We start from the raw sequence: 24,365 nt of genomic DNA, 5'->3' as shown, positions 1-24,365 counted from the left end.
AGATTGAAAGCTCAACTATAAAAAGGTTTAGGAGAAATATGAGCCAAAGTCAAAGTCCCTGGTCAATGGTCAACGGTTAACAAAAAGTCAACTGTTGCTCTTTTGTGTATTTTTTGTAAATGAATTTTAAACAATGTGATTCTTCTTTGGACCTTTAAACCTTTGTAATGAATTTTTGCTGATGAATTTTTGTTGATGTAATAATAGACTTGGATGATAATGATTGAACATGAGAATTTTTGTAATGAATTCATGTAAAGAAACTTTGAAAGAAGTCTGGTCTTGGATTTTGAATACAATCCGTGGATAAAACTTTGAGTGAATTATCTTGACTTGACGGATGAAATCAATGAAAAGCCTTAAATGACATTGTATTCCTATTTCAAATTTCGCATAGCAAACCGGAATTCAACCTCCAACACGATTCCCTTTGCATCCCAATCAACAAATCAATGAGATAAATGATAAAGCTTCGATCACAAGCGATCCACGACCTCATTTCTTGCATCGTGTATCCAGTATCTTAGCTTGAATTAAATTCTCAATGAACAAAATCCCTTGCACAAAATTTGAATAATAAGGTCAATTAAATCATCAGATTCATCCTCAAATCATCGTGACCTTAATTCATTCTCAATCCCTCAATTCAAACCAAACCACCAACCAATTATGCATAGTGGCGCCTCGAACACAATGAACCCACAAGTCTAATTCTCACGCCATGACACGCATTGTACTTCAATCCGACATAACAACAATTCTTTGAGGAATTCTTAAGGGAGATAAGAATTGGAGCACATAAGAACACCTCAACCTGAAAACCACTGAATCTCAGTTAAATTAACGATTGTAGCCAATGCGCATAAGGACCATAGTCCTCTTGTCCTTGATGAATCTTCATAGAAAAAACCTTGTAGCTTTAGAAGAAAGAAGTCCATCATGAACGACCATACAAAAACCATAGCTTCCAAGATCCTTGATCCAATGCAAAGTTATTTGATTAATGAATGTATGAATGTTAGATGACCTAATGGAAGTATGTACATGAGATTGTGAAATGCCTAGGTCTAATCCAGATAACACTAAAAGGGGTAGGACAAATTTGGGGTATGACAACTTTCAAGAAACTCAATATGATCATTAAAATCTAAGCTTTTTCTTCCTAAATTATCATTTTCCTTGCTTCTTAACACTTAATTTAAACATTTACTTGTAGGATATAGTTGTTACGCCCATCACCATCCTCTCGGTAAGAAACTTTAAAGCATACATGTTCCTCTTCACTTGATTCATTTGTTGATCTTTTGGAAGAAAATTCATGAAAATGTTCAATTGATTTTTTGAAGAAAGCTTTGGATGAGCCTTTTCACGGTTTTGTAAGTATATTTGCATGAATATTTACATGAATATTTACATGAATATTTAGTCGATGAATTGGAGGTTTATCCAATTGATTCTTAATATGTTGTTCCAGCTATAAAATTCTCGTATATTGGAATGAACTCTTGATAGGATAATGTGGAACCATGTTTTGCATGTTAAGGAATTGAGGAAACTATCAACAACATGACCTCAATGGTGAATATGCTTTTGATGATGACAACTAATAAGAGTTATTATTAATTCAAACATTTCGATTAACAAGTGGTTAAATATGGAAACAAGCTAAGCTAGGGTTTGATGATCACTACAAAGATCTTCTGATGATGGCACTCAACAAGAATAAATCTCAGGCCTCATCTTCAAGAAGAATTCAAGCAAGTGTCTGTATGATTGAATTATTTGACAAATCTTGAAGCTTCATATTATGAAACAGAGGAAGTGTGAAATCTCGTCAAGCCACGACTGAGTGATCCTAGTATTGTAAAGACACAAGGGGTTTTCATAAATTTATACGGCTAATCACACACACACATAGACACACTAAAATTAGTTTTAAAACCTATTTTTCATTTTAAAAAATATTTCTAAAAGTGTTTTGAAGTCGTGCCAGTTGAGTTGGGAGCTGTTAGAAAATATTTGGACAATTTTTTGTATTTCCCAATCGATTGAAACTTATACCCAATAGATTAGGATAGTGAAAAAAACTCCTTAAACATTTGTGACAACATCTTAGAGAATGTAACGACTATATATCTATTCTTTCCTTTTAAAACCCTAACAAATTTTGTTTTTAGGCTAACTAATCAATTGTAGCATGATGTCAATCGATTGACTCATTAAATTTGGCCCCAAAAGTTTTCCTTTTTTGTGTCACCCTCTAACCTATAAATAGGGGTCCCTTCCCTCTTATTTCCCCATCCAGAATCGTGAGCTTTCATATCTCACTCCTCACTCTCTCTAAAAATATTTTCTTACTTTCTCTCACTTAAAATTAGTCGTAGTGCTTTTGAGAAAGGTTTTTTGCTTGGAGAGAAATTATGTATTTTAGAAGGGTATAACTGTAAATTCACCAAGGATCATTATCTTGGTTGAATAACTCATCCATCTGTTTTTTTTGTTTCAAAGCTAAACCGGTTTAAAATATTTAATTTTTGGGATTAAGGTTTTAAGTCTTAGGTTCATAAGCGCAACTTGATTTAAAAGCTTACTTTGGTTTGAGATCAGTCCGGATTAAGATCTCAAGTTGGTTTGTGGTTATCCTATGTAAAACTTGGGTTCAATTTGTAAGCTTAGCTCACTCAAAAGCAAGCTTTCGTTCGAGATAAGCCTGGATGGAATAAAATCTCAATGGTTCATGGTCAACTTGGTCAAAATCTCGGTTCGATTCGTGAGTTCACCCCGGTACAAAAGCTCAACTTGGTTCGAGATAAGCCTGTGGAAATTTTTTGTTTAGCTTGGGGACTAACTGCTTCAATTTGTTGTGTAGAAAGAAGACTAACCTCTTCAATCCTCTATTTGGAAGGATGAGCAATCACTTCTCTCCAGTATTCATTATTTAATTGGAAGTTAGCCTGAAACTTCATTTTCCTTGTATTAGGGGGTTCGAGAGTTCAACCTACTATAAGCTCTTAAGATTTACTGGATACTTTAAAAATCAAATATTTGGGACATGAATAATTCTTCTTGAGTGAACCTATATGATTTATGGTGTTTCCCTTTTCCCTTAACTTCTACCTTTTGCTATTTAAATTTCCACTACTTCCCTAAAATGTTTTTAAACTCTGATAATGTTAAAGAAAATTTTCAAATCAAAGTTTCCTGAAACACACAATTCACCCCCTCTTGAATGTGGAGTCGGATCTCCAACATATGGCACCAGAGCCTAACTCCTATTAAAGGACTAATCGTCTCAAGAAGAAGATGACTTCCAACACACTCTTAAACAAGAGATCTTTGATAAACATACATCCACCGTTTAATGGTGTTAGGTTTGACATATGAAAAACTAGATTTAGAATCTTTATTCAAAGTATTAATTGTGAAATATGGGAAACTTTAATCAAAATATGTTTATCCCTACTTACCAAGTAAATGAAGAAATAATAGATAAGCCTGATTTCCTTTGGACTGTAGAGGAAAAGAGAAAATTTAAAATTGATTTCAAAATAAATAATTTTATAGTAAAGACGATCAACGATAATAAACTTCAAATGTATGTGATTTCTTTTCTTCTTCCTTAAGAAATTGACTTAAATCTCTAAGCTTTGAGATGATTATATTTTTATTTGACCTTTCCTAAAATTCATTAAAAAATTGCTATCTTTGGAGTCAAGTACTAAATTAAGTTTCTAATACCAATTCTTGAATCTAAAATATCTCTTAGAAACACACTTTTTTAGATTAGCTTCAATATTCGAGAACCATCGTTCACTTATACTTGGTGTGTCATTTTCTTGGACACATGTGTTTATTCTTACCAGACTCTGATATCAATTATTGACTAAGTGACTAAAAACAAAAAGAGAGAGATAAATTTTGATGGTTAAAAATCTAAACGCAATTACAAAAATTTTAATTGATAAAAACAATTAATTTTATTAATCAAATAGAGATTAAGCAGCAAAGTAAATAAGAATAGTTGAGATATGAATAAAAATTACAACGTAAAAAAGAGCAAAATTATTAGGTATATCGGGCCACAATATGTTATTGATATAAAACATAAATAGTGAGAAACGTAATCATTCAATACATAATGTACTTAAAAAACCAATTCGTCAAAATGGAAATCAAGGAAGTCAATTACAAGTATGTATACCGATATCAAGGGTATGTTCTACTGAAAATAGTTCAACATAATAACTTCCATAATCATATTTGTCAATTGGACCATGCTTCAACCTCTGACATAATACTTAGTTTATGAACTCACCTTGCCATACTGATTAAACATCTATTTTTATTTCTAATTTAATTGATTTTGCTAAAACCAAACACATATTGAACCATAATACTTTCTTCTCATTCATTCCATTAACTAAACCATCATCAAAATAGAAATATGATCTCTTTTTTTTTTCATTCTTTACTGCTACTCGTCAATATAAACATCTAAAACCAAAAATAAGAAAGGAAGCAAGATCAAAGAAAAGTATCATTGAATAAATTAAGACAAAAATGAAAAATGTCATTTCTTACCAGTCGCCCATGTGACAAAAATAACACAAAAACCTTATGACAATCAATCGACCACACAATGCATGTCACAAACATAATGTAACTCACGACCCATGTTAGTGTGTAACTCTCTCAAATTATTATCAATCTATACACAACTAGATTAAACTCTTTTTCATATTTAATTACAATAATTATTCCACTACTTACGTGTCTTCATCATATTTTTTTCCACCTACATAGTAGCATACATTATTAGAATTTGTGAACAAAACTAAAGACTAATTCATCCTTTGACATTCCCACCAAAGTTCACAATTATTTTCAACTTTTTTTGATAGATTATTTTCAAATTTTTTGTTTTGATAAATCTTTAAATACGTTAATTCTTTTAAGATAAACTCTTTAATTAATGAGATTTTCAATTTTATTTTATTTTTTTAAAATTTTTTGACAAAATTATTTTATTCTATAAAAGAGGATTCAATCTATTAAATATAGTTTTGTTTTATAATTATTATTTTTAAATATTATAAACATGATGTAAAATCATATATTATACTATGATCTAATAAAAGAAACAAGAAAATTAACTTAACCTATAAATAACAAATATTTAATTTTTAAATTTAATTTTATATAAAAAATAGTTCAATCTATTAAGTATGATTTATCTTATATTTTTCAAGATAAACAAATATCATATACTTAATAAGAAATTATATATATATATATATATATATATATATATATATATATATATATATATATATATATATATATATATATATATATATATATATATATATATATAATGACATGATACAAGAAAAAATAAAATTTACTTAAAAAATATTAGTTTTTTAAATGATAAAATGTTAACATTTATACTAAAAAAATGATACAAATATTTGTTTTTATAAAAAAAATGAGACAATTATGATTAATAAACACACAAATTTCTTATGAAAACACAAAATTGTTATTGTTTTTAAATTAGATTTTTTTAACTATTACTATATTATATTTATTTACAATTTAATTATTTCTTTTATTTTTTTACTAAAATATACATTTATGAAGGATTGAGACTACATAAATTGTATATCTTTTATATACATTTCTTAATCATCAGTATATTTATTTACTATTTATATCGATATTGTGCAAGCCCACGAGTATGTGACTACTTAATTATTTTAATTATTTTTCTACTAAAATATACATTTTTGACGGGCCTAAATCACTTAATTTGTATTTATTTTATATACATTTTTTAATCATCACTATATTATATTTATTTATTATTTATAACGACATTGTGTGACCCGTACAAACAACATGTAATTGACTACTTAATTATTACATTTATTTTTCTACTAAAATATACATTTTCGATGGATCGAGACTATTTAATTTATATATCTTTTATATAGATTCTTTAATCATAACTTCATACTCCATCGATAACAGTTTATAAGCAAAAACATGCATTTTTCTTGTAACATTTTATAAGCAAAAATATGAATTTTACTTCATTTAAGCATCTTTTTCTTAAAAATACATCTTTTGCAAAATAAAATTAAATGTAAATTATATTTAATTTAATTTTTTTTTTCATTTTTATAAACAACAATCAATCAAAAGTTTTTACATCTTTTTTATAAAACATATTTCAAAAAACAAACAAAAAATGAAACCTTTTTAATAAATATAAAATGTTGATTTTTTTATTTATAAATTATTATGTAATAATAATATTTATTTAATTAATATTTGAGTGAAGCTTCATTTTACTCCCTCACAAAAACTGCAGAGGTCAGATTAGTCCCTGAGAAAAAAAAAGAGTCTCTATTAAATTCCTAACAAAATTTTTCTGAGTCATGTTAGTCCCTCTACTAATATTTTTTTCAAATTGGTTTTTTCTTACTTTTGAACCATGACTGGACTGCCAATGAAGACTCACTTTAGTCTCTCACAAAAAAAAGAGAATCCAAATTAGTCCATAAGAAAAAAAATTCTCTATTTAATCTCTTACAAAATTTAACTCAGCCATGTTAGTCTCTCTTTTAATATTTTTTAAACTATATTTTTCTATTTTTAAACCGTGATTCGACTTTACAAGATAGACATGTTTTCAAAAATTGAGTACGAGTCATATGTTAAGTTCCTTTGCGCATGGTCTTTAGTGTCTGAGTTTCCACCGGAAGCTGGGTTACCAAGTTGTGAGACATCAGAATCTTATCATTCAGAATTTGAGTCATCAGATTCTGATCTTTCTTAATCTGAGTCTCAAGCTTCTCTTCATATGTTTCAATCAGAGTTAGAGCCCGATAAATTTTTTGACTAATGATCCTGCACACTTGAACATATGTTAGTATACCTAATTGTTAATTAAATACTTTATTATTATCAAAACCTAAAGAATATGGTATAAACCAATTTTCTTTTAACATATCATGTGTATTATTTTCGCCACAAGTATTATTTACCAAAGTATCATTAACAACTGAAACAATAACAACACCTAATACACAAGAATACATAATAAGAAAAATCGTAGTCACTCACCCATAAGCCTGATAATAAACCCAACAAAAAAGGAACAGTGTGATATCGTGATAATAAGCCCAACAAAAAAGGAACATTGTGCTATCGTGATGATTTATCTACGATCCCTTCACAAATAATTACAAATCAACATTCATAAAATAGGAGTCCCGCCACAATTTAAAAATAGGAAAAAATCGTTTGAAAAAAATATTAAAAGAGAGACTAATATGACTCAGTTAAACTTTATAAGGGATTAAATATGGATTTTTTTCTCAGCGACTAATATAGACTCTCCCTTTTTTGTGAGGACTTAAATGAGTCTTCACTAGCAGTCCAGTCACGATTAAAAAAAAAGAGACCGATTTGAAAAAATATTAATAGAGTGACTAACATGATTCGGTTAAATTTTGTAAGAAATTTAATATAAATTTTTTTAAAAAACTTATCTAACCTCTCCAATTTTTATGAGAGACTAAAATAGACTTCACTCTTAATATTTTTTTAGCTACCAATGCGCCCACAAGATATAAGAAAAGAAACATAAACCAAAACCAAAGAAAAATCGTCATTGAATAAATTAAGACAAAAATAAGACTGCCATTTCTTACAAGTCGCCCATGTGACAAAAACAACACAAAAACACCTTATGACAGTACATCCACCACACAATATGTGTCACAAACTGTAACTCATGACTCATGTTACTGTGTAACTCTCTCCAATTATTATCAACCTATATTCAACTAGATTAAACTCCATTTCATATTTAATTACAATTATTATTCCACTACGTTTCTTCTTCCTATCTTTTTCCACATTACATAGTAGCATAGCATACATTATTAGAATTTGAGACCAAAACCAAAGACCTAAGACCAATTCATCCTTTGACATTCCCACCAAAGTTCCATATTTATAGCTTCTTCATCTTCCAACAATCTTCCCCTAACTCATAGATTAAGATTAAGATGAAGACTCGTGCGTCTACCAAAATCTCTGCTAAATGGATTCCAATTTTCTCTGTCTTTTCCTTCCTTATTGGCATGCTTATCACAAACAGGTTTTTTTAAGTTTCTGGGCTCTTACCCATTATTTCTTTTTTTGTCTATCTTGTGTTTCATTGAGGTGTGAATGATTTTGGTTTGAAATTTGAATCATGGGTTGTCAGATTTCTGTTTCAAAATTTGAACTTTTTATGATCTGGTTTTGAAGTTTTGAAGTTTTTGTTTTGGGTTTTTGGTGGCAGGATGTGGGAGCAACCTGAATCAAGTGGTTTGATACTTTCTAAGCATCAGCGTGATCAACAAGAACTTCAACTGATCTCAGAAGATTGTTCTAACAAAAAGGTATGGTTGATGAAATATTCTCAGATTTCTGATTTTTGCTTTTGGTAAAGTTAATAAACCCTACCAATTTTGGAATAACAGAAGCAGGAAAAGCCTAAGGATGAAATGAATGAATTGTATAAAACCCATGAAGCTATTCAGTGAGTGCTAACTTGAATTGAATTGAATCTCTTTCCTTTTTGCTAGATTTTTTATTCTGTTGCAAACTGCAATTGAAGTTTTTTTTTTGTTGGAGTAATTTGGTGTTTTAATTTCTTGGATGTTAGGGCTCTAGACAAACAAGTTTCTATGTTGCAAATGGAATTAGCAGCAGCTAGGAGTTCTCGCGAAAAGAACTCAACTGGCTCGGCCACTGATTCCGGGGAAGGTGCTTCCAAAAAGAAGAAGGCGTTTGTAGTGATAGGTATAAACACGGCTTTCAGTAGCAGGAAGCGACGTGATTCTGTTAGAGAAACTTGGATGCCTCAAGGTAAAATTGTCTTGCCTAAAATTTTCTCTGTGAAGTTAGTTCTATTTGAATTTTGCATCCCTATTTTTTAGGTATCTTGAGTTTAATTATGATGGATTAATTTCTGAAAAATCATGTTTTTGTTCTCTCCGTTTTGATATAGGCGAACAACTTCTTCAGTTGGAACGAGAGAAAGGAATCGTCATCAGATTCATGATTGGTCACAGGTAATATACTTTATATGATATTGCCATTGTTGTTTCAGTGCATCACTCAAATTAGCACATGATCTAGTCATTTATATGGATTCTACTTGATGACACTAACGTTTACGATATTGCCATTGTTGTCTCAGTGCAACTTCCAACAGCATTCTAGATCGAGCTATTGATTCAGAAGAAGCTCAACACAAAGACTTCCTTCGCCTGGTAAGGCTGAATGTTATTCTTACGATTTTTGTGTGAGAAACAATATGGATGATTTGGCAGGACATTAATATTTGGTTTACGCTATCTATTGTACAGCAACATGTGGAAGGGTATCATGAGCTGTCTGCAAAAACAAAGACTTTCTTTTCTACTGCTGTTGCATTATGGGATGCTGATTTCTATGTCAAAGTCGATGATGATGTTCATGTCAATTTAGGTATATATCTGCTGTCTTAGGATTCTCGAGACTTCTTTCCCGTGTTTCCTTGCCGTTACATTCTTTAAATCTTTACCACTTTTCTCTGTCCTATTTTCGTAAAAAATAACCTTGCTCTTCTTTGTTGCTCTTTAGGTGTCCTAGCAGCAACCCTTGCTCGTCATCGTACAAAACCGAGGGTCTACATTGGGTGCATGAAATCTGGACCTGTTCTATCTCGAAAGTATGTACACTGAATTCCAAATTATAAGGCTCCTCCTCCACGCATCTCATTCTGGCTTAATGTTAATCCATTTTTTTGGCTTTTTTCTATATATAGGGATGTCAAGTACCATGAACCTGAGTTCTGGAAGTTTGGAGAAGAGGGAAACAAATACTTCCGACATGCAACCGGGCAGATATATGCAATCTCTAAAGATTTGGCCACTTACATTTCCATTAACCAGTATGTATACAATTTTCAGTTTTTCATATATGCAATCTCTAAGTTTGTGGATCAGACCGTGATAGTAAACACCATCAAGAGTCTTCGAGTATCTGAAAAATATTCTTATTGCGATTGTAGGCCGATTTTACACAAATTTGCTAATGAAGACGTATCACTTGGTTCATGGTTCATCGGTCTCGAAGTCGAGCATATTGATGACCGCAGTATGTGCTGTGGAACCCCTCCAGGTATATATATTCACGAAATATGTAACCAACAAACACTCTAAAAAACTGGAAGATGATTAGAACTTAAATTAAGTTCGTAAATTGTAAATGATATTAATGTCTTATATACCATTAACTAATGTTTTGCAGACTGCGAGTGGAAGGCGCAAGCAGGTAACATATGCGTTGCATCGTTTGATTGGAGCTGCAGCGGAATCTGCAAATCAGTGGAGAAGATTAAATACGTGCACTCGAAATGTGGCGAAGGGGATGGAGCTGTTTGGAGTGCTTTATTTTAGATATAATATCCAAAGGAGGATGGTTTTTTTTCCTGGTCAAAAGACGAACCGATTGTTTAAATTGCAGCTGGAACATTTCGGATTTTAGAATGAAAATCATCTGCAAAAGAGATATAAACATGAAACATTTTTGTGGAAAGCTTAGAAGCAAGGTTGGTTGATCAAGATAAAAGACACATGAATATGAAGGATTTGAGTATGATGTAGAGGTGGTACTATAGAGTATATTTATGTAGGACTGTTTCTAAGTTTAAATTAATTTGTTTGTTCTTTTTGTTATACACTTTGTGTTGTGTGAGACTGGCTTTTTGTTACTTGTAATGAAATGCAGCAATGTTTTGATAAATTCAATTTCAATTCAATCATTTAGATATGTCAAAATCAATTTTATGTTTTTAAAATGACTTTTGATTCTCTCAATCGAACAACCAAACTCACACAAAGACTCAACTTTATCAAACAAAAAATAAGAGAATTTCTTTAGCCACCTCCTAACCTTCTTGCCCACCCCTAGTGAATTTACCACACTACCCCTTGTTTCGGAAGTTCATTTCCGAAACGGTATTTTTTTTTGCAAAAAAGGTGTTTTCGGAAATGAACTTACGAAAAAGTGTTTTTTTTTAATATAAAATATTGATTTCGGAGATGCATCTCCGAAATAAAGTTAAATTTTCAGAAAATGTGGTGTTTCGGAAGTTCATCTCCGAGCGCACCCCCCATGATGGAATTCGGAAATGCACTTCCGAAGTTATGTCTGGACAGAAGCAAAATGAAAAATAACAACGATTCGCTTTATTTAATTGGGTGAAGATTACAACGATAATATTACTGAAAATCAAAGTTACATATTGTTGAACACGGGTAGGTGGGGATGAGTCAACATTTTGATAACGTCGTCCGCCGATCTTTGAAGTTTGGCGTCCAACTCGATCGGGCCTTTCGAAGAAAATCGGTCGAACGTTGTCCACATAACCGCTAAGTCTTCGTCGTTCTTGATCTCAAAAGGTGTGAACTTAATGTCTCCCTCGTCGTTAAGCGATGGAGAGCGGTACTCGAGCTTGACAACCTTTCGATTCTCGGGATAGCGCAAAAGCGTGTTGAGCGACGGTATCAATTCCGCAAACGGCGTGTCGCGCGAGAAGCGAAATTGGAACGGCATCGGGTAGCCGGTTTCAAAGTAGACGAATGCTAGGTGAGGGTAGGTTTGTGTCATTTGTGTTTTGTGGTGTGAAGAGGATGAAGAAGAGTGTGTGGTATTTATAGACTTATTGGAGCATTGATGGCCCAACAAACCTTATCCTGCCTCAGGGGACATTTCGGAAATGAACTTCCGAAAATAGGCTCCAGACATGTATATTTCGGAAGTTCATTTCGGAATTATGCAGAAACAGACATAAATTTTACATTTTGTTGATTGCATTCTATTTTGTGTAAACAATACCAAAAGCATACAAAATAGGCATAAAATAGACATTGATGACATAAAACATACTTATATTATATATGTATTGAATCGGTCCGATTTTACATGATAAACAACAATACATACAAAAAATGATCGTTACAAACAAAAAACGATCCGGAACGAACTAAAATTCACCGAACCAATCGGTGGATCCTAAGTCCAAAATAGGCACGTTCTTCGAACGCTCTCTATTTTGCTCGCGCTCCTTGCTCATCATTTCTTCAAACTCCGCCATCCTCGCAACGAACGGATCCGGCCAAGTCTCCGCCTCATTTGAACGATGTGCCGTCCATTGACAAGAAGTAGCCGGTATAGGACAACCCGGTTTCAAAAACACTTGAACGAAGTGCCGCGATCGTAGATACCCGATGCATATGACGCGGCCCGACGCATCCAACGGCGGTCGACTATGAAGTGGAAAGAAAGTCTCACATAATCCGAACCTCGTCAAATCGACGCACACCATATCATATGCACTTGCTATTAGATGACCCATCTCGGGGAATGACATCCACTTCGAAACCGGAGCGATACCGGTAAGTGATGGAACAAGTGCATCATGAATTTTTGCAAACTTTTCTTGATTTTCATATAGTCGGCCGTAGATATCACGATACGAAGTCAACTCCGCAATGAGCTCCCGTCGGACTAAAATGTGATTATTTTCCCCTTTACCGAGCAAACCCGCAACGGCCCGATATCCACAATTACCGTCGCCTCCAACATCAACGATGTTATCGATATATTTGTGCATGAAAAGTGGCATCTCATCAATGTAGACAATCGGTGATTTTTTGATCGGCGGTGTGCGAGGTGGCTTCGAAATACGGGCTCCTTTGTTACCACTACACGTGGACTTCGGTGTCTCTTGAATTTCCGGCAACGATGAATCAACATGTTCAAAGTAGGAAGGAGATCGTTTTGTTGAATTGTCATCTTGTGTAATTTTTGACTTTTTCGGTGCACCTTTCGTCTTAACCGGTTGAGATGGCGGTTTCAAATCGGTGGTCTCCGGAAACGCGATCTTTCGCAATTGTTCTTTTATGTGCAATTTTGTTGTGTCGTCCGCCTTAGCAAACTTCTCCATTATCACTTCCAACTCGTCGGAGATGGTGATTTTGGAGTCATTTTCCTTCGGCGGGTCAAAATCATCAAAACGAAGTTTCTTCCAATGGTCGGCTACCTCATCCATGCGTATTGGTGAATTCAACTCCTTCTTTTTTGAAATTATACAAGCACACGGAAGGCCGTATGTAGTTCTAATGGTGCACCCACATAAAGAACTATCCGCCCCCGTGGTCTCCGACCGCTTAGCTTCATGAAACAAAAAATTCAAACCCGTTCGAGATATGTTGTAAATCAATTGGGAGAATAGAATTTGGCCCTTATACCGGTGTTCCATGACCGTCTTGCTCCGACCGAACGATGTTTGAATTTCATTGTGTTGATTTTCAAGCATTTGATTCACGGTGTCCCACCCGCGACACAAATCTCCCTTACTATCACCCAACCACCTCTTGAAGACCGCATGTGCGGATTCAACTCGGTTAGTCGTGGTGCAACCAAGATGTCTAACCCGATTTGTCCAAGCGCACACGACTTTTTCTCTAACTTTGTCAAGAATGGTGGATTCGACGTAATGACAAAATGTCCTAATGGAACCACACAAAGACCTAAAGTATACCAATTTCTCGGTATAATCCTCTTCGGAGTATGCATCCAAAATTCCCCTCCATGCCGCCATTATCCTATCAACCACAACACCGGCTTTGACAAATTTACCATTTTCATCCAACCTATCTTTTGTCCCAACCGCGGGTTTCAACTTGCTTCTCACGTTGCAAGTTATGTGATACCGGCAAAGTAAAGCGGTAGATGTCGGGAAGACGGTATCGACCGCATTCATCAAAGCATTGTCCCGATCGGTGACAACGACGTTTGGCATAACCTCTTGATCAACTAACAAAGACTTGCAAATTCCCAAGGCCCACGTAAAGTTTTCTTCTTTTTCACACTCCAAAAAAGCAAACCCCACCGAATAAGTCTTGTCCGTCGAGGTCACACCGACGATCTCTAGAAGAGGAAGCCTATACTTGTTTGTCTTGTACGTCGAATCCATGACTAGAACGGTTGGAAATGTGTTGAACAATTTGATACTTTCGGGATGAGTCCAAAAAATATCACGCACGGTAACTTTGTCCTCGGAGGTTCGGAAGCTTGAAACGTAATTGTTATCGCCTAGAAGTTTCAAAAGTTGTTGCATTTCCGACCGAGGGCCCATATTCAAAACCTTGAGATTGTGCCGTTCATTGTAAACTTGCTTGATATTTGAAACGCTATCCGGTTTCTTACGCTTCAAATCGGCAAGTATGTTGCGAGGCGCCACTTTGACTATCGTTAGGTCCGATATCACATTCCTCTCTTCGCGGGACAAACGACACGCCATTGGATGCCCGTGTAACTTGACATCCAAGGCATGATTATGCATTCCACAAATTACGGTTAACCGCCACAAATCATCAACCCTCCGAGTGGCACGCAACTTAAACGGACACCCGCACTTTCTCGATCCCGTGTCCTCGTGTTTTAGCACACGGTTTGATTGCACATAACTACCACCACGTTCGCAATTCAAAACAACGAAAGCTTTCCGCCTACTATTTCCGTTGTCCGACCTTAAAATGACAATTCCAAATCCAAGTTTACTAGCTTTGTTTCGAACCCAATCAATCAATTGTTCTCGACTAACGAAGCTCCGATCATTTGTAAAATGTTGCCTAACATCGACCGCATTGATCATAGGAGTAGCGTCAATAACCGGATCGTTATTAACGTTGACAATTTCTGGATTTAATACTCCATCGTCTTGCACAATGTTGTCCGGATGCACCATACCTAGCAAATGCAAAAATTAGCAAAATTGGCCAAAACTGTTTTTTTTTAAACTGCCAGGGCATATTTCGGAAGTTCATTTCCGAAATTTATTAGGTGATATATTTCGGAAATGAACTTCCGAACCATATCAGTTTTCAGCATAAATTTGTTGAATCAATGTAGTGAAATAGGGGATGAAATGAGAGATGTTTACCTGAAATTGTAGCTTTCTATGCCCCCTTTAACGTGATCAACGGTTTGAAACTTGCTTTTAGGGCGAAAAATTGATGGAGATTGATAGGGTTTAGAGAGGGTTTTGATAAGTTTTTGGAGAAAAATGATGAAAAAGTGAAGGAGGGAAATTTGTATATGCAGCAACAGTTTCGGAAATGAACTTCCGAAAATATGCACGGATTTTGAATTTTTTTTAGTTCGGAAATGAATCTCCGAAAACATCAAATTTTTGATGTTTTCGGAGTTTCATTTCCGAACTAAAAAAAAAACAAAAAAAAAAAAACTTCGGAGATGCATCTCCGAAGCAGGGGCAGTTTTGGGATTTCGCTGGGGGTTTCCCCCATAGGGAGGTGGGTAAAGAAAAATTCAAAAATAAAGAAGTAGTAACTTGATAAATTGGTGGTTTAGATAAAATCAACTTCTTTTTTTATGTGAAAAAGTATTTTATTGAATGAAGTGTGACATCAAATCGAAAGTACATACAAGAAAACTACAAAATACAAATAGAAATCTTTTAAATCCAACAAACTTAGAATTGGAGATAGTGTATTTTTCTAGATAATGTATCGCTTGACTAGAAACTTAAGTTTTCTAGTTTGATATTTTGGATATAAAGATAATTTATTATTACAATATTGTTTATAATATATTTAATATCCAATTTGTTTTTCTGGGAGAGTATGATTAAAAAAACCTAAACAATAATACACAATATTTTTGGTATATAAACATTCTTTCTTTTTATCCCTCTTAGAACTAGTAAAAAACCCGTGCATATGCACGGGTTCTGTTCGGTTACGCGAATTTGAATTTATCATCTATTTTAAATAAAAATGTTAAAAAAGAAAAAAATTAGATAAATAATTGATTATTTCATATATAAAAATATTTAGATCAATAATAGATTTTTCCCGTATACTATTTTTGGGTTAAAAATATTTAATCATAAATATCATTTTTCGTCTATAAAAATATTTAAATTAATAATAAAAAAATTTCCCGTATACATACTTCATTTTTATTTAGGTCTCATTTATAAAAATATTTGGATCAATAGTTAATTTCGTATAAAAAAATATTTAGATCAATAATAAATTTTTTCCCGTATATCATTTTTAAATAAAAAATATTTGGGTCATAAATACCATTTTTCGTAAATAATATATTTTTTTTCTGTATACAAATATTATTTTTGTTTAGGTATCATTTACAAAAATATTGGGATCTATATTAAATTTTCGTATATTAAAATATTTAGATCAATAGTATATTTTTTCCCGTATACCATTTTTTGATCAAAAAATTTGATCATAAATATAATTTCTCGTATATAAAAATATTTAGGTCAATAATAGATTTTTTCCGTATACACGTATATAAAAATATTTACATCAATAGTAAATTTTTTCCCATATACCATTTTAAAATAAAAACTATTTGGATCAAAAATAATATTTTTCATAAATAATAATACAAATATAATTTTTATTTGGGTATCATTTACAAAAATATTTGGATCAATTTTAAATTTTGGTATAAAAATATTTAGATGAATAATAATTTTTTTACCGTATACCATTTTTGGATCAAAAATATTTGATCATAAATATTTTTTATCGTATATAAAAATATTTAGATCAATAACACATTTTTTTCCCGGTATACAGACCTCATTTTTGTTTAGGTATCGTTATCAAAAATATTTGGATCAATAATAAATATCGTATATAAAAATATTTAGATCAATAGTAAATTATTTTCCCGTATATCATTTTGGAATAAAAATATTTGGATCAAAAATACCATTTTTCGTAAATAATAGATTTTTTTCCATATACAAATATTATTTTTGTTTAGATGTCATTTACAAAAATATTTGGATCAATATCAAATTTCCGTATATAAAAATATTTAGATCAATAATAGATTTTTTGGCCTATTCCATTTTTGAATAAAAAATATTTGGATCATAAATAACATTTTTCGCATATAAAAATATTTAGATTAATAATAGATTTTTTTCCCGTATCCAAACTTCATTTTTGTTTAGCATCATTTACAAAAATATTTGGATCAATAGTAAATTTTGTATATAAAAATATTTAGATCAATAATATATTTTTTTCTTATATCATTTTTTAATAAAAAATATTTGGATCATAAATACCATTTTTCATAAATAATAGATTTTTTCCGTATACAAATTTATTTTTTGTAGATATCATTTACAAAAATATTTGGATCAATATTAAACTTTCGTATATAAAAATATTTGGAAGAGAGAAGTGAGAAAGTGATAAAAGAGAAAAAAAAATAGAGAATAAAGAGAGATTTGATAAGTGATATAAAATATATGAGTTGTATTATTTTAATAATAAAATTAATAACTTTATGGTACAAAGACCCAAAACCCACAATTTTAATGTGGTGGCAACAAATTAAATAAGGGTAGTTTGGACTTTTCCACAACCATTAATTTTCTTATATTATAGATTAGAATATGGAAATTGGGAATTGAGTATCACTAATCCCTATAAAATTAATTTATAGATCTTAAATTAGACTATGATATCATCTTAAAGTTGTGGTTTAGTTCTAACTCATCCCTATAAAGCCGACTTATAAGATGTTGATTGTAGATGATGAGTGTCCCTACTTATACATATATATTTAAGTCTTATATTGTCCGATGTAAGATTTTTAACACACACCCTACCAAGACTATTGACCTTAGTGCGTGTATATAAACGATGTATTACCTTTCCCACATTTATACATTCAACAATTTCAAAACCTAAACAATGTGGAACTCTAAACAAACTACAAATAACTTCAATAATTACTAACTAACATTCACAACTTGGTCTAGATTTACCGTTACATATATTACCTGGGTGCAGTTACCGTGCATAGATAAAAATCTATGCACCGTGCATAGATTATGATGGACCATTGGATCATTGGATCAAATTCTAGACGTCAGTTGTTATTACTCAATACTCAATACTCACCACTCAATACTCAATACTGGATTAAAAACATGATCCAATGGCTTAGGTAGGCTTATGCATGGTGCATAAGGAAAATCCTTATGCATATTAGCCAAAGCCATACTACCTTAGACACATGGTATTGTTTACTTGTGATTGTCAAAATTAACGATTAGGGAAATCTTCTTTAATTACGAATTCACCTAATATATTAGGAGTTGTGATTAAAATAAAAAGAGTTATGATCCAAGGACTTTAGTCATAACTATTTTTTGTTAGTTTATCTTGATATTATAGATGTAATTGTAGGATTTAGAGGAAACAACTAATTAACAGTGGATAAAGGATTCAAAAAGGCATGTTGCTTTTAATCTTTAATTTTCTCAAAGGTTATTTAAATTCATTTTTACTAAATATATGGTCGGAACTCGGAAACATCTCTAGTTACTTTACATAGCCTAGGGATGTCAATGGGGTGAGGCGGGGCGGGGGACACTTCCTCATCTTTTTCTCCGCCATCGAATTCATTCTCCGTCCCCGTCCCCGATCGCCGTCACGGGGAAATTTCTATCCCCATCCCCGTTTCCCACGGGGATCCCCGTAGATCCTACATTTATTCATTAATGTTTTATTTTTTAAAATGTTTATATTTTCTATAAAAATAAAAACCACAACGAATTCACATATTTATTTTGTTATTAAAAAATACTAGTATTTGATATTTATTTATTTTTATTAAAAATACTAATGGGACACAAAATAATAATATTTTTTTATAAATTTCTATAAAATGCTATTAAATTCAACAACATGAATTATAATACTTTTTAAATTAACAATATGCCAACAACATAAATATACTTAAAAAACTATACTTCATCAAAACTAATAAGGGATAATTGTAAAATTTAGCATCATGAGTATGCTTGAAAAGGTAAAAAATACTTCATAATAAGTCAACTAAAAAAGTCAACATATCTCTATTTGCTCAATTGATAACACACATAAAGTAGAAATATCAAAATACTTAAAACAAAGTTACATATAAATAAACTAAAATATTAAGCAAAATATCCAAACAAGTAATGATCAATCATGTCTCTCTTTCCAACTTCTCCTTGCAAGGTCTTCTTTCTCATTCCACAATTAGATATGACTTTCTTTTTCCTACGAAAAGCAAACAATTAATAATTATATCTACTTAAAAATACTTTAAAAACTAAAAGATAATCAACACTAATATGTAAATTACCTTATTATTATTATCATTGTCATTATCCAAATCTTCATCCACACATTCGAATTGAGTCAACGTTTTTGAGTAACCTAAGAAACAAATAGCTAAATTAAAATTTAAAAAAGCATTTCAATTAATCTTGTAAAAGATAAAATATATAGTACCTTTTATATCTTTTCAGATCCAATCTTGAGTGCACATCATAGCCTCTAAAGTGTCTTCCTTCAACCTATTACGTTGTTGACTTAAAACACGACCACTAGTACTAAAGACGAACTCTGAAGCAACAGTAGATATAGGAATTGCTAAAAAAATCCCTTGCAATCTTTTGCAAAGTTGGAAATTTCAAACCATTTTGTTTCCACCATCCTAAGATGTCAAAATTTTCTTTTTTTTTTGTTTATCAAGCAAGACTCCATCCTCCAAGTAGGAAGTAAATTCTGACTTGACACTTGTAGTTGAAGTATTTTCCATCACATATTCCAAATAAGCCTCCTCCCAATCTTGACTTGTGACATCAATGTCATCTACCAATGTTGATGCACCAACTTCACTACTTGTAGGAACCATATCATCATTTGGTTGATATTCTTCAACTAAATCTTCACACATTTGTATTACCTTTTCTAATTCTTTGGGAGCATTATTCACATACATAAGTGGAAAGAAGTAATTCAACAATGTTATTTTATATCTAGGATCCAAAATAGCCCCTATTGCCATCACCCCATTAATCAACTCCAATATTTATCAAACTTCACTATCATACTTCTTGCCATACTTTGAATAGTATCACTAGAAGAATCTTCCCACTTTCTTAAAGCTAATCTTATTTGACAAACTTTGGGAAAATAAATGTTTGATGTTGGATACTTAGTTCCCGGGAACAATTCATTGACACTAAAAAACAATTTCAACTTGTCACAAATTTCTCTTGCCATTTTCCAATCTTCTTCACTTGGTGCGCACTTATATTGGGAATCATGGCGTTATTCCTATTTTTTGCCTTTTAAAATAGGGCCAAGCATATGATTTTAATCCCCTTTCGTTAGGACTTGTAGTGGGTTCAACAGGAGCTTCAGGATCTTGATTTTCTATATTTATTTCATTTGGAGTAGATTGAACTTCCTGAAGGATAGAAAAACACTTAGAAATTGGGGGTTTGAATAAGTGTACTTTAAAAACTCTTAAGATAAAAACAATTGCACAATGATTTTTATCCTGGTTCGTTGTTAACGAAACTACTCCAGTCCACCCCCTTAGAGTGATTTACCTCACCTGAGGATTTAATCCACTAATCAATCTTGATTACAATGGTTTTCCACTTAGATACCCTATAAGTCTTCTAGAGTATTCTGATCACAACCTGATCACTCTAGGAACACAATGCTTAGATACCCTCTAAGACCTTCTAGAGAATTTGATCACAACTTGATCTCCTCTAGTTTTTTACAAATGAATGTAAACAAATTCTTATAAGAGTTATACAATGCTTCTTAACAAGCTATAATCACAACTGTGATATTTCTCTTAAGTTTAAGCTTAATCTCACTAAGATATTACAACAGTAATGAAGTGAGATTGAAGATGAAGTTTGAGAGCTTTTGAATTTGACAGCGTTTCTGTATGTTTGTGCAAAGTGTTGTTCGTGAATTCGTAACATTGCTTCTGATCCAAACTTCATTATTTATAGGCAATTTGAGAAGATGACCGTTGGGAGAACTTAATGCGTTGCATGATCCGTACAACATTGCATTTAATGTTTCACTCTTTTGTCAACTACCTCGAGCCTTGCTTTTCCTGCTTTTACTAACTTTGCCTTTAATAGCTTCTAATGTTCCTTTTGTCAGTCAGCGTAGCCTGCCATCTTGTACTTGCTTCTGATCTGATATTTGTAGATACAACATTTGAATTAATCAGAGTCAAACAGCTTGGTGCAGAGCATCTTCTTGTCTTCTGACCTTGAAGTGCTTCTTAGCGTGATACCATAAGAACTTCAGTGCTTCTGCTTCTGATCTCAGGTTCTTCTGATGCTTCCATAGTCCATGTTCTGATTCTGCTTGACCATCTTCTGATGTCTTGCGAGAGCATGTTCGGATGTTGCATACTTGAACCTTCAGAGTCAGTGCTTCTTGCGCTGATTTGTGCATACTCTATATATATTTCCTGAAATGGAAAATGCATAGGATTAGAGTACCACATTGTCTTATACAAAATTCATATACATTGTTATCATCAAAACTAAGAATATTGATCAGAACAAATCTTGTTCTAACACTTCCTGTGTGAGTGAAACTCCAATACTTTCTATAGGAACTTCATTCTCTTCCAAAGCAAGATTAGGACTATTAGATGATTGAAATTCACCAACCATTCTTTTACCAAAAATCTGGCACATACAAACACAAAATTTAAAAGACTACATGGAAGTAGAACAGAAATAATAAATATATGAAAAAATAATAAATAAATGAAATAGTAATTACATGAAATTCACACAAAAAATAATTAAAAAGAAAAATCTTATATTTCTAAATATATGATGCATTACACATATTTCTAAATGTATGAAGTATATTTCTAAATATATTATGCCTTATTTACTGTAACTTTTCAATTAGAAATAATAATATATATTAATTAATTACATACATTGATAATACATAAGATTATCAATGCACTTTATGATTATTTACGTATATACAAACTTAATGGCTTTGGTCTTATAATTAGAAATATGTTATGAAATTAATCAAAACAATATAGAGATGAAAGAAAGATGAATGAGAGAAAAACTAATATTGTATTATCATCTTCTTTCAAGTTACCTTAACATTGCAACATGATCCATATTTATAGTACATGACCAATAAAAACCATTAACTCAAGGAATACACAAAAGTTAGGAACTTAATTTATAGGAGTTAAGGAATATAGAAAGATTGGGGAAAATGAACATCCACATCTATTTACTATTATTCATAACACTCCCCCTTGGATGTTCATTAAGGATATGCCTCGTTAAAACCTTACTAGAGAAAACCCAGTGGGAAAAATTCTAGTGAAGGAAAAAGAGTACAATATCCTTTGAATGTGAATTGCCTCGTTAAAAACCTTACCAGAAAAACTCATTGGGACAAAACCATGGTGAAGGGAAAAAGAGTGCAAAACATATGTATTTCTCCCCCTCATGCAAACATTTATATGTGTCGCGATATTCTTTGTAGCCGTTGCTTAAAATGTCTTCTTCGAAGTGACTTCATGTAGTGTTAATAGTTATGCAGAATTTGATGAAGTTGTTGCCATGAGTTGTTTCATAGATCTCCATGAAATGGTTGTACCATCACATGTAAACAAATAACCTATTTCTGATATACTATTGTGAAAATCTGACAAGTAACCAGCATCTCTAAGATAACGAAGTATATGTTTGACTCCGTTCAAATGTCTTCATGTAGGCGAATAATTGTATCTTGGTAATAGATTGGCCACAAATGATATATCGAGACGTGTATAATTAGCAAAGTATATTAGTGCTCCAATTGCACTAAGATATGGTACTTCAGGACCAAACAATTTTTGTAATCATTTTCTTGAGGCCTGAAAGAATCTTTCTCTACATCAAATGATATAACAATCATTAGAGTAGATAATGAATGATATTTATCCATATAGAAGTATTTCAACACTTTTTATATAACCTTCACGATGTACAAATATTTCATTGTCCAAATTCTCAATTTGTAAGCCTAGACATAATTTTTGTTTTTCCTAGGTCCTTCATCTCAAACTCTTTCTTTAAGGAATTTATAGCTTTTGGAAGCTCTTCAGGAGTTCCAATGATATGTATGTCATTCACATAGATAACTAGTATTCCAAATTCTTTTCCACATCATTTTATGAAAATACAAGTACAAATTGAATTATTTGTATATTCATCATTTAGTAAATATTCACTTAAGCGATTATACCACATGCATTCAGATTCTTTCAACTCATACAGAGACTTGTTCAATTTGATGTAGTAGTTTTCTCGAGATCCATAATTACGTGCCTCTGGTATATTGAACCCTTCATGGAGTTTCATGTAAATGTCACTATTAAGTGAACCATATGAATAAGATGTCATTACAACCATCATGTTCAAATTAAGCCTTTCATGTGATACAAGGCTAATTAATTATCAAAAATGGATTGAATCCACTACAGGTGAATATGTTTTTATCAAAATCAATCTTAGGTCTTTGTGAAAATCATTAAGCAATAAATAAAACTTTATATCATTCTTATTTTTCTTTTCACAAAAACGCATTTATATCACATTAGTTTCACACCTTGAGGTGATCGGACTACAGGTCCAAAAGTGAGTTACTTGTAAAGTAAGTTTAATTCTTCAATTGAATTTATTTATTTTGGTCAATTCTTACTTAGTCTATAATCTTTAATAGACTTTGACTCATGATCCTCTTTATCTTTGATCACTTTTAGCGCTATATTGTATACAACGATATTGTCAATATTGACTTTATTTGGTTATCTCAATTTCGGTTACATTCCATTTCATCCATGACATAATTTATCGAGATCTCTTTATTTCATATTGCAAGTACTTGATTTTTTCTTCTGGAATTGAAAATTAAATTAGGTCAAAGTGCTCTTAGCATTTTCATATCCTCACTCGGGTCATCTTTAGTTTCTTTTCTTAGTAGAGGGACTTTTAACATTGGAACCGACTTTCATACCACGCTTCAGGCACCGCAACATCTCAATTGCAATATTATATTATCCAATAGGAGAATCCACTTTGAGTGGAGTATTATCAGCTGATAATTTATTTCATAAACTTTGCAAATGAATAATATTTTAAACTTTTTGTTCATATTTATTTGTACGAGGATCAAGACAACAATGTATTTTAAATTGTTCATTTGAACTTCTTGTTCATGATTTCATCTGTTCATTTGAACTTCTTGTTCATGATTTCAGCTGCTTATTCCCTCTCCCTAATATTGGGAAAATTAATTTATCAAGTGATAATCAACCTACTGGGCTGCAATCGA

General features: G+C 31.9%; 1 protein-coding gene across 1 annotated transcript; it reads left to right on the top strand.

Moving 5' to 3' along the window:
• Nucleotides 1–7,842: 7,842 nt before the first annotated feature.
• LOC131656186 (beta-1,3-galactosyltransferase 7-like) lies at nt 7,843–10,851 on the top strand. The gene is made up of 11 exons (XM_058925947.1): nt 7,843–8,173; nt 8,360–8,459; nt 8,541–8,599; nt 8,726–8,928; nt 9,071–9,134; nt 9,263–9,335; nt 9,432–9,552; nt 9,688–9,775; nt 9,872–9,997; nt 10,118–10,227; nt 10,357–10,851. The coding sequence occupies exons 1-11, from the start codon at nt 8,082–8,084 to the stop codon at nt 10,503–10,505; spliced, it is 1,185 nt and encodes a 394-aa protein (XP_058781930.1). The 5' UTR covers nt 7,843–8,081; the 3' UTR covers nt 10,506–10,851.
• The last annotated feature ends 13,514 nt before the right edge of the window (nt 10,852–24,365 follow it).

The sequence above is a fragment of the Vicia villosa genome, linkage group LG3, assembly GCF_029867415.1.
Source record: "Vicia villosa cultivar HV-30 ecotype Madison, WI linkage group LG3, Vvil1.0, whole genome shotgun sequence".
NCBI lineage: Eukaryota > Viridiplantae > Streptophyta > Magnoliopsida > Fabales > Fabaceae > Vicia > Vicia villosa.
Note: the sequence above shows the minus strand (reverse complement) of the source record. Positions and strands in the feature narration are given on the sequence as shown.

Coding starts and splice junctions, on each gene's coding strand:
- LOC131656186 (XM_058925947.1), top strand. CDS start 8,082: ATGAAGACTCGTGCGTCTACCAAAATCTCTGCTAAATGGATTCCAATT. Junction 8,460..8,540: donor AAGATTGTTCTAACAAAAAG/GTATGGTTGATG, acceptor TTGGAATAACAG/AAGCAGGAAAAGCCTAAGGA. Junction 9,336..9,431: donor ACAAAGACTTCCTTCGCCTG/GTAAGGCTGAAT, acceptor TCTATTGTACAG/CAACATGTGGAAGGGTATCA.